This window comes from Carassius auratus, unplaced genomic scaffold (genome assembly GCF_003368295.1).
Source record: "Carassius auratus strain Wakin unplaced genomic scaffold, ASM336829v1 scaf_tig00035383, whole genome shotgun sequence".
Lineage (NCBI taxonomy): Eukaryota > Metazoa > Chordata > Actinopteri > Cypriniformes > Cyprinidae > Carassius > Carassius auratus.
This window is the reverse complement of record NW_020526225.1, coordinates 22,501-39,119: the sequence shown is the minus strand read 5'-3', so window position 1 is coordinate 39,119 and position 16,619 is coordinate 22,501. Positions and strand designations below refer to the sequence as shown.

General features: G+C 43.5%; 2 protein-coding genes across 4 annotated transcripts in view; both read right to left on the bottom strand.

The window, feature by feature from the left end:
- On the bottom strand, positions 1-12,860 carry LOC113081966 (TSC22 domain family protein 1-like). Of its 3 annotated transcripts, none has more exons than XM_026253862.1 (3): positions 10,977-12,860; positions 2,869-2,920; positions 1-835 (listed from the first exon to the last, which is right to left on the bottom strand). In XM_026253862.1, the coding sequence occupies exons 1-3, from the start codon at positions 12,359-12,361 to the stop codon at positions 599-601; spliced, it is 1,674 nt and encodes a 557-aa protein (XP_026109647.1). In that variant the 5' UTR covers positions 12,362-12,860; the 3' UTR covers positions 1-598. The 3 variants fall into 3 exon arrangements, with proteins under 3 accessions (XP_026109647.1, XP_026109649.1, XP_026109648.1); XM_026253864.1 differs by lacking the exon at positions 10,977-12,860 and adding an exon at positions 5,454-5,652; XM_026253863.1 differs by lacking the exon at positions 10,977-12,860 and adding an exon at positions 3,131-3,403.
- An 864-nt stretch (positions 12,861-13,724) lies between these two features.
- LOC113081967 (nuclear FMR1 interacting protein 1-like) overlaps positions 13,725-16,619 on the bottom strand; it is a 3,471-nt gene continuing 576 nt past the window's right edge. Inside the window, exons 2-10 of the mRNA XM_026253865.1 lie at positions 16,574-16,619; positions 16,351-16,452; positions 16,182-16,244; positions 15,958-16,034; positions 15,672-15,764; positions 15,226-15,356; positions 15,005-15,145; positions 14,672-14,910; positions 13,725-14,312 (exon numbers count right to left, since the gene is read on the bottom strand). The exon at positions 16,574-16,619 is cut by the window's right edge and continues 40 nt beyond it. Of these exons, the coding sequence (XP_026109650.1) occupies positions 14,028-14,312; positions 14,672-14,910; positions 15,005-15,145; positions 15,226-15,356; positions 15,672-15,764; positions 15,958-16,034; positions 16,182-16,244; positions 16,351-16,452; positions 16,574-16,619 (1,177 nt within the window). The 3' untranslated portion in view covers positions 13,725-14,027. The remainder of the gene's footprint in view (positions 14,313-14,671; positions 14,911-15,004; positions 15,146-15,225; positions 15,357-15,671; positions 15,765-15,957; positions 16,035-16,181; positions 16,245-16,350; positions 16,453-16,573) is intronic.

The window sequence follows — 16,619 nt, the reverse complement described above, 5'->3', positions numbered from 1 at the left end:
TTTGATCTCCTTGTCATTTATTAAAGTCGATGTGCAACTGCATGACGTCACATTGTAAAGTAAACATGCACATACTGTGAGGTCAAAGGTCACGATCACTGACAGACTGACGGGTGACCAGAGCCAAGGCAAATAACTTAATCAGAGCAGAACTCGTTCGTGAGCTCACAGGAAGTCCATCCTCACCGTGAGCCTGAAACCTGATTCACAGTCCACCGTTATTTTTACACACGGCACAGAGGTCAAGGGTTCACGGGTCAAAGGTCACGCTCGTCCACACAGCGGTGCTCGTTTGGTCTTATTCACACGTGTCCACTACAAAGTGCTCAATATGTATTCAATACAGCTAGAGGAACAAAACTAAAAGCCAAACTGATAAAACCAGTAACAAACCCAGCAGAGCGACTGGAAACACCGTAAGAACACAAGGTGGATGTGGCAATGATTGACGCCCCGCTCGGCTCGCACTGACCCACATGCACACGGGACGCTCGGGAGGTCAGCACTGATTGTCTGAGGCGGGTGACGTTTGATAAGCAGCGTCTGTGATGAGCGACAGCGGCCGTGATGATTGTGGAGTCCGTTCACAGAGAGGTAGTCAGGCGGTGGGTCCGGGGCCCGGGTTGGGCGGGAGGGCCGGTGGGGCTCCTGCGGGGGGCGATCCGGTCTGGACCTGCGCCTGGAACTGTGCCAGCTGCTCGGGACTGGACAGGTTCTTCAGCAGCGTGTTCTCCTGCTCCAGCTGAGAGTTCCTCTCCATCAGCTCCTTGATCTGCTCCTTCAGCACCTCCACCTCCTCACGCACCGCGTACATCAGGTGACTCTTCACCAGGTCCTGCACACACACAACCGGACACAGAGCTTAACACACACACACACACTGATGCTCAAACCTATGGAAGAGTGACGAAAGAAGTCTCTTCTGCTGCCTTAATTTGATCAAAACAGTAAAAACTATTAAAACTATTCTCTATGTGAATATCTGTTAAAGTGTAATTTATTTCTGTGTATTTTCAGCATCATTCCTCCAGTCTTCAGTGTCACATGATCTTCAGAAATCAGAATAATATGATGATTTACTGCTCAAGAAACATTTCTGATTATCAGCAATGTTGAAACTAGGGCCGGGACTCGATTAAAAAAAATTAATCTAATTAATTCATTAATCGAAATTAATCGCATTTTAATCGCATATAAATATTTGACCTGAGAACAGTGAGAAGTATTTTTTTTTCACATGGATTTATAGTATACCATTGAATAATGACTGAATACATAAGCTAAAGCAACAAAATATTGTTTCTTTTTGTTCAACCAAGTCTAGCAGACCAGTGCAATTTTTGCCATGAAGTGTAACAATAGCATATTTAGAAACAATTTAGAAATAGTACATTTCAGAAATTCAGGAAGCTTATAGGTGCTGGAACCTTCTGTAAAGTGTTTTTTAAGTAAAACACAATACTGTCAATTACATTCAGAACATTGGAAACCCTGACTATTAGAAAACATCTCTCTGTTGCTTCAGAGGCCATAACATACTAAGTCCAACTCTCAATAACCTTGACCAAAACAATAAAGAGTTTAACATAAACTGTTGCACCAACAAAATAATACATAGTTCAACATAAAGTGTAAAGTCCACGCTAGCTGCTAAATGTTTTGCGTTGAGGTGATACTTGAGGCTCGATGTGTGCTGCGGTGATATGCGAACGCTAGTTGGTGCTTCAGTATAATCGGTCCCGCCGAAACTCATCCAGTGAGAAACGTTCCGCGGTGCAAAAATAAGTTATTAAAAATGCGGATTTTTTTTTTTCTGTAATTAATTAATCATAGTTAACGCGTTATTTTTTTTGTGTAATTAATTAATCTCAATTAACGCGTTAAAGTCCTGGCCCTAGTTGAAACCATTAAAGAATCTCAATTATTCCAAAATTTTGACCGCCAGTGTTTCAAAAAAAAACAAAACAAAAAAAAACAAAGAACCTTGCAAACATTTACAGAAATATTCTCATGTCATTATTTTAGGGTGCGCTCGGTTCCCTTGAAAGAAAAAAAGAAATTGATACATTTACATTTGAACGATACATTTGTTCCGCTGAGCATTTGAACTTTAGTTCATGTTTTATCACTTTTGTTGTTGTGTGTTGTTAGTATTCACTTTTGTTAATTTTTCAGTGTTGTTTCAGTATTATTGATACACTATTATAGTATTTGTTCTTATTTGAATTGGGATTTTATATTTTGTTACCGTTTTAATTATAGCGTTTATTTCTGTTCTTAATAATTTAGTTAATTTAGCTTTAGTTACTAAAACGCTAAATGCTGCTGAAATAAAATAAGTATAAGTCTTTTATATATCAGGTTACGTAATGGTTACATTCGTTTTTTTATAATTTTAGTTAACAGATATATCGCTGTGTCTCTCGTCTCGTGCTTTCAGTTGCGATGATTGAACAAAGATATTTTCCAGTTCCTGAACACAGACGAAGCATCTATATTCTAGCATCTCCAGCGTGAGAACACAGGGACTGTACTGATCTTCAGGCCGCAGAGGAACAGAATGTTCTTCATCCGGAGGGTGGAGCTGCTGGGTTATTCAGAGCATCCCTGTGTCAGTGTTTGCCTAGCAACAAGCCCAGAGCCCATACACACTCATCTCTCCCTCACACACTCACACACACACATACACACTCATCTCTCCCTCACACACACACACACACATACACACTCATCTCTCCCTCACACACACACACTGTGCTGGCTGTTCTGTGTTGTTATATTCTGTATCTCTATGACTGTGTTATTAATGACAGTAATCTGGTTATTGTGTTTCCTGTTATAAGTGTTTGTGAAGCGGATCAGACTCACCATGGCTTGCTCGATCTTGTTGTCTATGGCCACAACACTGGCTCCTGAGGAACTGTGGGGAGACAAAACAAAACGAGAAACACGTTTACACTCCTGATCTACATCAGTCCACTCATCATGTCGCATAACATCTGTATAAACGCACATAAACGCGACGCTTCTGCAGATAGAGATCCAGTCAAACGAAACCGAAACCGAGGGACGCGAGGGGCTTTCCGGTGCGGGTATTACATCACATTCGCGTAATTACATCCACATTCACCTGTTATCTAGACTGACGGCTGTCGAGCTCTCGGCGCCCAGAACCGACGACAGGAACGAGATGGAAAAACTCCTCAGCTGACAAACACCGACATCCATCGCCACCGGGTAACACGGAGAATTCATTCTGTTCCGCCCATCAGACGCTCCGAATCACACACACACGGCTGAAGAACCTCACATCCTCGCGGATTATTCCGTTATGCGCCGGTGGTTTGGACACAAAGGCGCTCGGGAGCGCAGGAGATCCGCAGATGCTGGCGGATTAGCATAATAAGAGCGCGCAGCAGCGCGCCATTGGCTGAGAGCTCGGGATATTTGACTAATTTATGCCACGCCCCGCCCCCACCTCGAGCCAACACGGGAGCGCGCTCGTTTGCAAACAGTTGTCAAAATATGAACGCGTTCTAAATTTAAACCATAATCAATGCATCACTAATGTAAAAAAATTACATCTATCTCTATACTAGTATATAAAGCCTATATACACACAACACCGCTCAAAAGTGTATTTAAAAATGTTTATTAAACAATTGTCTTTTGCTCATTAAGGGTGCATTTATTTGAGCCAAAATACAGGGGAAAAAATTAATACTGTGAAATATTATGATGAAAATTAATTTTTTTCTATTTTAGGTTCCTCCAGTCTTCAGTGTCACATGATCTTCAGAAATAATTCTAATATACTGATTTATTATCAGTGCTGGAAACTAATATTTTTTGGAACCTGTTATACTTTTTTCCAGGACTCTTTGATGAATAAAAAGAAGACCATTTATTTAAAATATAAATCTTTTCTAACAAAATACACTACAGTTCAAAAGTTTGCGGTCAAGACATTTTATTTAAGAAATTGAAACTTCTATTCAGTAAGGATGTGTTAAATTGTTAAGTGTTAGGATAAAAAAGTCCTGAAAAAAGTATTGCAGCACAACATTGATAATTCTAATAATAAATCATCATATTATTCTGATTTCTGAAGCTCATGTGACACTGAAGACTGGAGGAATGATGCTGGAAATACAGCGGAGCATCACAGAAATACATTAGAGTTTAAAGGATATTAAAATAGAAAAGATTTTGTTATATTCTAATAACATTTTGTGAGATTTAATTTTTATTTCTGTATTTTTGATCAAATAAATGCAACTTTGATGAGTAGAAGAAACTTCTTTAAAACACATCACAAGTCTCACTGATCCCAAACTTTTGAACAATAGTAATATATATATATAAATAAATGTCAAGTTCATTAACAGCTTGTCGATATATCCAGACTTCGTACTTCAGGCTGTTTTGTTCCTTCCATACGCACTGAAAGATGTATGAAGCTGGACTAATGCTTTAGCACTGTTTCACTGAACACAGAGACGAGAAGCAGACACAAACACATCAGCTCTGATCAAACCTCACAGTAGCAGTGAAGTACTCTGAGATTTCTCAACAAAACACTAATATCTCATCAGTGTTACCTGATGTGAACAGACTGACGAGCAGATAAAAGCATCAGACATGATGAGATCGAGTCACATCTATAGTCTGCAGTGATTAATCCAATCACTTCCTCTTTCAGATTCATCAGTTCCTTCTCCAGAGAAACACTCATCCAGAAACTGGTAGATTACTAGAAAAGTGTAATCTGTTACCGATTACAAATTACATGACATCAACTGTAGTTAGTAACGCAACATTTGCATTGTTTCAAAGGATGAGAAAACGCTTCTTAAAACTGAAATGCTTTCTGTGAATCTTTCTGAGAGTATATTTTATAAAGAGTACTGAGGGAGAATCAATCATTCATGAATAATGTAAACAAAACGTAATCATGTTATCAAAAAGTAACTGTAGTCTGATTACGACGAGTATTTTAAAATATAACTGAATCTAATTAACACTACTGTATTTTTGGCATGGGATTACGTAGTCCAGATCACATGTAATCAGTTTCTGATGAAAGAGGATCACTGGAGACCTTACAGAGGATCTGTCGTGGGTTTTTAGACGATATTTCACAGATTCTCTCTCACACACACAGCAGGCTCCTTTTAGTGTAATTCTGGAGCTCCTCATGTCAAATCTTGTCTGATTGTGATCAAGTAAAGGTCAGAATAAGGTCAGTAATATCTCCAGATGAACTCTTCCTGGACTGAAGCAGCTCAGCTTTACTTGATTCTCCATCAATCATGTTTCAAACATCTTCTGAGGAGCCTTGATTTCTTCAGCTCTCAATCACTGCATTATATGTGTGGATCATTTACATCTCATCTTATCTCTCTCTCTCTCACACACACACACACGTGTCAGAGATGCTCTGCGTGTGTTACCTGCGGTGCTTCAGTTCCCAGAACAGCAGCTGCAGAGGCATCTTCTCCGGCTCCAGCAGCCCCGAGTCTCTCATGGAGACATCAATCAAACATCCCTCACATCCAGCTCGAACCCTCACACACCGAGCACATCCAACACTGAGCCCGATGTGTGTGTGTGTGTGTGTTTACTGACGCTCCTTCAGAGCTCACTCACACAAACACTGCCAGAGGAGACGCTGAAGTAGTGACATCACTGGAGTCACATGACCCACCACTGTTACATAAACAGTGAAGATCAGAAGAACCAGCCAATCAGGAGCTGGGGTTCAGACACACACCATATAAACGTTAAGATGAGCGTGTCCTGTGTTCTCACGTGCTGCTCGCCTCCTTTCATCAGTGTACGCCTCACCACACACAGCATGAGCCCAGCGTCCACACACAGGACAAAGACTGAGCCGGGCACACGCGTGTACAACAACAACACGCTAGCAGAAGAGACGTGTGTGCACAGAGAAACACGCAGCCCGAGAACATCTACATCTGAACTCTAGGAGAACAAGACAGAATCTGAACACAGAGAACAGAGACACACCAGCACGCGAACCAGACAAACACTGAGGTTTGCAGAGTACACACACACACACTCTCACACACACACTATCTATCTCTCTCTCTCACACTCACACACACTCACACACACACACACACACACACACACACACACTATCTCTCTCTCTCTCTCTCTCACAGACACACACACACACACACATACAGACAGTGTGCTAGAAAGAGAAAAAACTCTAATCCGCTCCAGATTGTGCACTGCGTCTGTGTGACTAATCAAATGTGAGGAAATGTGTGTCACTGATCATGTGACTCTCAGTCAGACGGTCAGATGATCTGAGATGAGCAGCTGTACTTCATTCATCTCCAGCGAGACCTTCTCATGTACACGATCACTTATTCAGCACACTTATCACTCAGTTTGTGTTGCTGATATCATTTCTACTGAAAAATGTTGTTTTAAATCAGGAATGACAAATGTACTTGGAAGAAAAAAGCAGCATGTTGAATTGCACTAATTGAAAAAATTAATACATTATATTATCAGGGCTTGCATTTTTAAGGGCTAAAATTCAACGTGGTTAGTAACAGGAGGAGGAGAGAATCTCAACATTAAACTAGCAGAGAAACACATTACTATAGTTGTAGTTGCTGTAAAATAATATATACATTGGTTGGGATGAAAACAATGGACCGTCGGTCTGGATGATAAACCACACGTGATATTAATGTGTATGTTGTCAGTAAAGCCGTTCTGTTATCAGAGGTAAATCACCATCAGCTGCTCTCTTTCACACAGAGCCCCGTTCACGACGAGCTGAGCACAGAACGGCTTTACTGACGAGATACACATTAATATCACGTGTGGTTTATCATCCAGACCCAATGTTTAGTATCACAATTTGTAGGACAATAAATTATGAGCCAAAATGTCATAATTGTGACAGCACTAGTAATAATAATGTGTGTGTGTGTGTCTGTGTGTGTGAGAGAGTGTGTGTGTCTGTGTGTGTGTGTGTGTGTGTGTGTGTGTCTGTGTGTGTGTGTGTGTGTGTGTAGCTGAAGGATGTGCTGCACGACTCGCTCTCATCATGACTCTTATGTAAGAGCACAGAGACTTTATGACTTCAGCCAATCAGCATGCCTTAGCAACAGTTGCTATGTGAGTGATGATGGTGGACAGATAACTTGGATTTGTTTTTCTTCAGCATCAGTGTTTCAGGTTAAATCAATTTAAATGAGAGACATATATTTGATCACATTTCTTGGTTTCAGCACTTTTAATGAGCTTTAGCAGATGCTTTTATCCAGTGACTCAGCAGTCCTGCAGTGTCACAAACATTTTAAATCTTGAGATCTGAATGAGCTCTTACGTGGATACTAATTCAGCGTGTCACTCCACAGGCACAGGTCTGACCACACACACACACACACACACACACACACACACACACATGTTCCAGGCGTGAGATTATATGATTTAATCAGAATGAATGCAGAGACACATGAGAGCTGAATGAAGCTGCTGCAAGTCTGATGACCATCCCAACACAAACTGACCTCACACTCGCTGGAGAACACGTGTGTGTGTGTGTGTGTGTGTGTGATGAGTGTGTTAGAGTCATCCGAGCGGTTGCCAGGGTGTTGCTAAGGTCTGGCATGAGTCTGTGGGATTCTGTCATCTATTTGAGCGAACAGCTTCAACATAAACACTAGGGATGCTCGACATGACCGGAACGTTATCGGAATGTACTTGTAATAAAATTTAAGTAAAATACACAAATAACATAAGTTTGTTTCAGACTGAATAAAGCAGTAACTGATGCCAAAATCACGGGTTTAAAGGTCAGAAGCTAGCCCTAAACTTCACAAGTCTAACCCTAACCCTCTCTACTGATTTAGACCATCTCCAAATGTTAATTCTACAAATAAAATGTTAAAGTTAGCAATGCATCAGTCTGAACAATTTTGATATAAAATGCAGAAAATGTATTTGTAGTTCATTATTTAATGTTATTTTCAAAGCTTTCCGTGTACTCTTATTATAAAAGAATATTACGGTTTATTTAATTCTAACTAACAACTACGTTTTTGTTCAATTAAAAATAAATTGCGATCTTTGCACAAGAGAGACTTAGTGTTTAAGAAATCCATTATCGTGCATCGCTAATAAACACGAAGAACGATCAGTAGATAAACAGACACACTTCACTATAAGAACCACAGAAGAAGTGATTTTATGTGCAACTAACGATTCACATCAAACATGCATAAAAGCCTGAATACAGTAAGATGAACAGCCTAGAATCCAAATAACGTCTGTGAGAGGTATTTGTGTCTTATCCAATATCTGATGAGAACAGAGCTGTTATTAACAAATACATCTCATCACAACAGAACAGAAACACGAGGAGCAGAAATCAGACAGACGTTCAACGAGAAAACACTAATCAACTCCAGATGTGTCTCTGTCATTCTGCAAAGCTCTCTCCATCACATACAGCCCAAGACTAATGCAAGTAAAAATACAAATAACAGTAAATGATGGTGCAGTGCAGTAACGCAGCTGATTCTGACTCCAGACGAAGAACTGGATGAACTACAAATATCTCAAGAAGAAACACATGTTATATTACACATTCAAAATGAAGCCAGTTTACATTTATGCATTTAGCACACGCTTTTATCCAAAGCGACTTACAAACTCTGTACAGTAAGTCAACAATATCTGTAATATACAAAATCAGGTTTATTAAACATAAAGGAGACAATTATAAAGATAAATCTGATCTGAACATGTTCTTGATAGAGAGATTCATCCAATTTCACTCTAAATGAGACACACACACACACACACACAGAGAGAGCTGTGAGTGGAGATTCACTGACACCTACAGGACACACACAGCACTGCACATCTACTCCATCACACACCTGAGTCACTCATGATCTCAGAACATCATCACGTCTGTCAAATACAGAACATGCAGGACAATAACTGGACCTTCCTGAGCTCAGCTAACACCATGAGATTCAAGAGCAGAAAACTGCTCAACAAGCAGAAATACTGTCACTAGATCGAGATATCAACGCTGATCTGAGTCTTCAACTTCATTTGATAAACATTTTACTTCAGTAGGAGGATTCCAGAGCGAAACACTGATGTGACTGTGAGCACTGCTGCTGAATATTCAACATAATTCAAGACCAAGATCATCATTTAAGAACGTAAAGAGAGTGCGGTTGAGGTTTCATGTTCAGTATGAATAAGGAATCACTGAATGAATCATCTGACGTCCCGATCACTGCACTGATTACATACATGACACACGCGATGGACTCATACATCAATGATTCAAACACACATGGGTCACGTGACACCGCTGGGGTTTTCCACTGGACTGTTACCTCAACACAAACAAATAAACAAACAAACACACAAAAACACACAGAAACGCACCACACATCATCACATAGATTCAAGAAAAATTATTTTGAAAATATAAATTTTTTACGTAAAACCTTGCATACAGTAGCTTTAATATCACACACTTCTTCCTGGAGCATCTGTGACTGTTCATTTCTGACTGTGTGTTTGTAATATGAGGACAGTTTTATGCCATGAAACGATTAATGACAAACAATAAACAAACTGCGTATCAATCTGATTCATCAGGAGTTTCTGTAGCAGAAAACGAGCACAGAAGAAACTAGAAGAGAACGTTACTGAACAGAGGACTGAAATGAGAAAACATGCCACGTGACGATAAGAGACTAGTTATAAACCGAGCAGAAATCATGATGTACTCAGTAACTTTAACTCTGTGGACGGTAAACAGAGCCTCAGGTGTTAAAGAAGCAGAAATCAATCCACATTCAACGCAAACGTGAAGATCTGAATCAACAGCAGCATATCACTGCATTAAACCCCTGCAGGACATGAAGAGGGTAACGACACTCACCCGAATCATTATCATCACCATCACCCATAATAACCACCATCATCACCACCACCACCCATAATCACAACCATCACCCATCATCATCACCACCATCACCATCATCACCACTGCACCATCACCATCATCATCACCATAATCACCACCATCATCACCACACCCACCCATAATAACAACCATCACCATCATCACCCATAATCACCAGCATCATCATCAACATCACCATCATCATCATCACCATCATCATGTGACCAGAAGAGCCACACTCTCATCTTCTGCTGAATCACTGCAGATGCGTCTCTATGGCAACGAGACGGTCCTCAGTTTTAAGGAGATGGAGGAACAGGAAAGAGTTCTCCGGAGACGAGCGGATATATTTAGAGGCACTAGATTGACCACAAACAGAGCAACCAGAAGTGAAGAACAGAGCGACTCATTCAAGGACAAACTCTTCATCAAACCACTGCACTGATACACAGCTGCAGCACCGAACACACACACACTTACTCCAGCTCAAGAAGTGACTACTGAAACGTGTTGAGAAGAACAAGAGCTCTGCATGCAGTCTCCTGGGGTTTAATGTCATGCTGATGTCACATAAATCTCCTAAAATATTTAAGGTCTCAAATAGGACTGCAAAATACTACAATATTCTTACTTTCTCTGATTTTGAGTTGAAAACCTGATCTGGACTTCATGAGATTCACCCCTCAATGACATTTTGTGATTACTTGAAATATATCTAAAAAATACAAATAAAATACACTACTAGGACAAAAGGGGAGAAAAATACATTTATTGACATATATTAAAAAATAAAAAATTAAAAATATATATATCATCACCATGCATGATATATATATAAATACATTGTACATGATTTACATAAATGTATTTAAATTTCTATATAAATATCCATAAAATAAAAAATATTATAATATAGAAATTATCTTAAAATAACAGTGCATACAATCACAGTCACATGAAGCAGTCGGTCTGAGAGAGCGTCTCTTACCTGTCCTCATCAGCAGAGACAGCAGCATCAGACGCAGGGGGTCCGGTGAGGCCGGCGATGCCTCCTGCGGTCAGCCGAGGCAGTGAGAGCAGTGTGTGGTGCTGCAGCAGGAGTCTCTGGGCATCTTCCAGCTGCGAGGCCGTCACATACCCGGGGCCCGCCGGCGGGAGCGGGGCTCTCAGCGCTTGTACAGCGGCCCCGTGCAGCGGCTGCAGGTTGCTCGGAGCGGCAGATGAGGACAGCTGGGCTCCGGTTTGGTCCGGGTTGATGCTCATCTGTGGCCTCGGAGACACGGGCACCGGAGGAAGCCCTGGTATCCCCACGGACACTGGCACAGCTCTGGGTGACACCGGAGGAATCTGAAGAGGTTGAGCTGCGGGCCTCGGGCTGTACTCCACTGGAGGAAGAGCGCTCTGGCTGACGGACACCGGAGGTTTGGTGCTGCTCTGGGTCTCTACACTGTAGGGTCGAACCGAGGCAGATGAACTCTCGACACCCAACAGAGCGGTCTGTCCGGCGCCTGGGTCTGGAGCGTGAGCCTGCTGACCGTCTCCTCCGCCGCTCAAAGTGCTTCCAGAGGAGCTGCCGCTCGTGGTCTCGTGTTCAGACTGAATGATGCTCTCCACCGCTCTGTGAGCGACCGCTGCGTCTCCCGCCGGGGCGTCTTTTTCATAATACTCCGTACACACCCAGCGACCCTTCCGAAACGGCTCCGAGTTGGAATCGAGCTTCACCACCCTGAAGCGAGAGGCGGTGGTCACTGCGCTCGCGGTCGGGGGGACAGAAGCACTGGAGGCGTCCGGTAACGGAGCAGCATCCACGCCGGAGCGCCCGCTGGAGCCCGGAGCCGGCTGGACAACAGGGACTGCCGCAGGAGCCGCGGGTCGTCCAGTCTTCTGATGATGATGATGGTGGACACCATTGACCATGTATCCCTGCTGCATCAGCGGCTCGTTGGGCGACGTGACTCCGGGCGTCTCGCCCCCGTGCACACTGTTCAGTGTCTCCTCCGACGAGCTCCTCTCGGGGACGCCGGTGTCCGTGGCTCGGGACACAGACACGTCCAGGATGTCGGACGAGGACAGGTCCTCGGTGTGAGACTCGTCCATGTCGTCGTAGCTCTCCGTGTCGTCGGCGAGGCTGGTGTTGGCGCTGGCGGAGGACACCTGCGCGGGCAGGACGCTGGTGATCTGGAAGCCGCTCTTCTTCTTGACCTGTGACCCGGGGGTCAGGAGGCTGAGGCTGTGGGGGGGGTGATGGGGTCCGGGGGACGTCTGGTGGTCATCAGATGAGACGGTAACACCGCTGCCCCTGCGGCCGGTCACTGATGGGTGGGACATCCTCCTGCTGACCGGTGACTCTCCGCTGGAGTCTGAGTGATGCATCTGTTGGGATGTAAACACGGTAGACTGTGTACTGGACCTGATGGAGACACTACAGTCCGTGCAGTGACGTCGTTAGGAAACCGCTTATAGTCCCCATTTACAGAGCAAACAAGAGTTTGACAGCTGCTCCAACAGAGTGTTTATACTAAATAATGCAGGCTAACGTCTGCTAGCTCCTGGTTAGCACATTAAACACTGACTCAGTCCACTAACAGCGTGTGTCCAGACAGAAGAGCGCGTTCGAGTCAGTGACGGCTGATAAATGAACATAAACAGACGGACATCACCTCAGCGCTGCAGACGCTCTTCCGAACTCCTGGTGTGACTGAATAGGGACCTAAATCCGGGTTTAAATCTGTTCTCCGCCGCGTTTAGCTCTCTGGCCTGCGTGAGGATGCTGAAATGGCTTCATTCGCAGGTTTGCTGTCTCATCCTGTCTCTGTCTCATCACTGCCGAACGCTGTTAGCACGCTAACCGACGAGCTAGCAGCTGCGGTGACGCCAGAGGGGGCGGAGCCGCGGACAGCAGGACACGCCCATCGCGAGGCGCTCCAGCGCTGATCCGGGATCAGATGTCTCGCGGTTCCCGCGGCTGAGATGCAGCGGGAGCGACTGATCTCAGAGCGGCTGGCGGAGAGACTGAGGACCGGACGAATGCGGATACATCACGGACAATCATTCATTCGTGTCCACACGGCATTTTTGTATTATTATTTTAAAAATATAAAATATAAACAATTATTACATGGAGTAAATAACCTTTTAGTAAATATTGCGGCGTAAATAATTGTTTTCAGTGACATTAAAGTAATAATATTGCAGCACATCTGTAACGGTACGTTACATTCTAAAATTATATCTTTTGAAGCATCTTTTTTTTTGTTATATGGGACATTATGACACATTTTAATTATAATCTAAAATTTTATGTGTAGTTAGAATCCATCGATTTAATTAAACTGCTAAATGTACAAAATGGTAACGCTTTAAAGCATTTTATCATAACTTTCACATCGACTAATTTAACATTTTTGTAAATAAACGTTTAAGACAGACATACCTGGGATTAATAGTTAATGCAGTAAACTGATGCTTCAATACTCTATTATCTATACTAATTTATAGTTTAAAAAAAACAAGGATGTTTGTGCAGTAAAATGAACATTCATAGAAACATATGTTCAGTAATATTAATTAATATTACCAGATAGAACTTTTTAATAGTGTATTAGTAAATGTTGGAAGGGGCATTAACTATTATAAAATGATTTCGATGCATTTCTCATTGTTCTTGTTAATGGAACATTACAAAAGGTTACCATATTGTGGACAAAGACAGAAGTGAGAACAAATTCACAGCCCGTTGAGTTCACAATTATTTAATTGCATCATAAAAAAGGCACTATTTTATTAGGATCGACATGATCTGAAGACGACGAGGAGCTGCTGAAGGTCTGACGAAGGTCTTGGCGGATGTGACACAAATCAATCACAGATTCACACACACCGCTTTATTTACTACAGCTACAGCTCAAAATACAGATCAAACCAATTCATATCCATTCAACAGTCAGGAGTCTTTTCTTTTGAAAGACCAAACACATTAGTAAATAAAAATAACCGGTGAAAAAAAGAAGAAAAAGAAAGGGTTTGTGAGTGTGTGACATCAGGAGGGTGTTTCTTCCGCCTCGTCACACACTAAGCGCTGAGCAAACAGCTGCTGGAGCACACCGCTCCGCTCCGGACTCACACACACACGCCTGTCTTCAGCAGCGCTCTCTTGTGATTGGTCGATCGCTCCGTCTCCACTGACGTCCTCAGCGCTTGTGTTCTCAGACACACTGATCTCGTGAGAGTCTTTAGCAGCCAGACCGAAGAACCCACAGCGGACGATGAAACGGACGCACTGGAGAACCACGTTCCTCTCGTGACGGATGTCAGGAGCCAGTAACTGCACCACACACACACACACACACACACACACACACACACACACACACACACACACACACACACACACACAATCAGCATTCACACCAATAATGAGGTGTAACACTGGGAAATATTACTACTATTTAAAACAGTTGTTCTCTAATTGTAATTTACTTCTCTGTATTTTCAGCATCATTACTATGCTGATTTGCTGCTCAAGACACATTTCTGATTATCATCAATGTTGAAAACATTCATATTTTTGTGGAAACTGTGATGCACTAGAGAAAGTCACTCACACAGGTTTAGAACAACAAGCTCTGGTTAGGAGTGTGTGTGTGTGTGTGTGTGTGTGTGTGTGTGTGTGTGTGTACTCACCATCTCTAGTAGTGTTGCTCGATGTCTCTGTGTTCCAGGAGGGTTACTGGTGTTACCTCCTCGTCCTCCTCTCGTCCCTCGTCCTCTTCCTCTGCCGGCCGGGGCATGATGGGATTGCTGTGGTGTGTGTGTGTGTTTCTCCTCGTGCGGCGCTGGGATCCTCTGGACAGGAAGTGGATGAGGATTCAGGAGCATCTTATTCTCCTCTAAAGCCTGACTGACTCTCAGCACTGGAGCGTCTGTGACGGAATAAAACATTTGGACGTTTAGAGGAACTGTTATTTATATCGTGTTGACATCGAGCCCTGCTCATCATCAGGACAGAACTCATACCGTCCGTGTCTCCTTCGCTCTCGCTGGAGGTCATATCGTCCCCGTAGCTGGACATCAGTGACCCGAGGGCAGAGGTCACACTCTTCGGGGCGACAGTGAGTCCAGTCTGCGTCTGCTGAACAGACTCGTCCTTATCAGACTCTGAAAGAACACAAAGTCTGTTAGACTGAAGGAAGCACAGTTGTGCATCACATCATCCTCAGCGGTGAGAGGAGACGCACCGGGGTCACTGCCGACGAGAGCCGCGAGAGGGTCACTGTCCTGATGCGGCCGCTTCAGATCCGTCTCACAGCTCGAGCCTTCACATCTCCAGCGGTCAGATCCTCGTCCCCTGCCCCGGCTCCTGATGCGACTGCACACAGATCACGCGCAAACTCACTCTAATATAATACAGTGACAGGAATAGTACACCAGTGTAATGACACTCTGCTCCTCCTCAGTTCATCAGAGATCAGGAGGAGTGTGTTTCTTCATCAGGTTTGGAGAAATGTGTCACTGCATCAGTGTTTCATCAACGGATGCTCTGCAGTGAAGAGGTCAACACTCGGACATATCTCCAAACCTGATGAAGAAACACACTCCTCCTGATCTCAGATGACCTGAGGAAGAGCACATCTTCAGTTTCGGGTGATAATCAGAAGATGTGCAGCGTTGATCAGAAGCGCACCTGAACTGAGCCGTCTCCAGCACGTCTCCTCGCTGCTCCTTCACCTCCATCAGCTTCAGCTTCTTCTCCGTGTTTCTCAGCGTGGGGTAGTTTCTACACAAAAGAAGGAATTTAATAACGACACGATCGTCTTCTGTTTACAGCTGAAAGTTTTATCTCTATGAAGCTGCTTTGAAACAATCTGTATTGTAGAAAGCGCTGTAGAAATACATGGAAATGTATTTTTGTTCACTTAAATCTTTTTCCAGATTATTTACAAAACTGTTTGAGTAAATGTGCGTCTCACTTGCGTCGCTCGGCTCTCCATCTGGCGATGTCCTCTGCAGTGTCCAGTTTGATCCTCTTGGCTCCTGGAGCATGATTCTGCAGAAGAACAGCAGTGTCACTCTAAACTCTGATTGGCTGTCAATGTTTTTGGCATTTTTAAAACTCCTCTGAACGTGACTGCAGTGACTGTCCTCGGTCTCATCAACACTAATGTTCCTGGGATGTTCAGCACGGGACACTCACGTTTCTCCAGTGGATCTTCACCAGCTTCTCGTGTGCACTGAAGAGACAGTCTTCGACAGAGCACTGCAGACACAGAAGAGCACTGATGAGACGTCTGAAGACACACAGATCGAGCAGAAGAGCACTGATGAGACATGATCATGTGAACGAGCGGATGACGGCGGATCACCTTCACGTGCTGCGAGATGTGCTCATCGTATTTGTCTTGAGTTTTGAATCCTCTGTCACACGTGTCACAGAAATGACTGAACTCAGGCTCTCTCTGCTGCCTCTGCTCAAACACACACACACACACACACACACACACACACACACACACACACACATCAACCCTCACTTCCCATCATGCACCACTGCAGGTCAACACTCAGAAGACCAGTGTGTGGACTGACCTTCCCCCCCCAGTGATGCTGCGCTGGACCCCTCCAGCCGTGACGA

Excerpts from the sequence above, each read along its gene's own strand:
- LOC113081966 (XM_026253862.1), bottom strand. The coding sequence starts at position 12,361 with ATGCATCACTCAGACTCCAGCGGAGAGTCACCGGTCAGCAGGAGGATG. Across the intron at positions 2,921-10,976 it reads GTCTCTGCTGATGAGGACAG|TTCCTCAGGAGCCAGTGTTG; the intron begins GTAAGAGACGCT and ends GTCTCCCCACAG. Across the intron at positions 836-2,868 it reads ACAAGATCGAGCAAGCCATG|GACCTGGTGAAGAGTCACCT; the intron begins GTGAGTCTGATC and ends GTGTGTGTGCAG.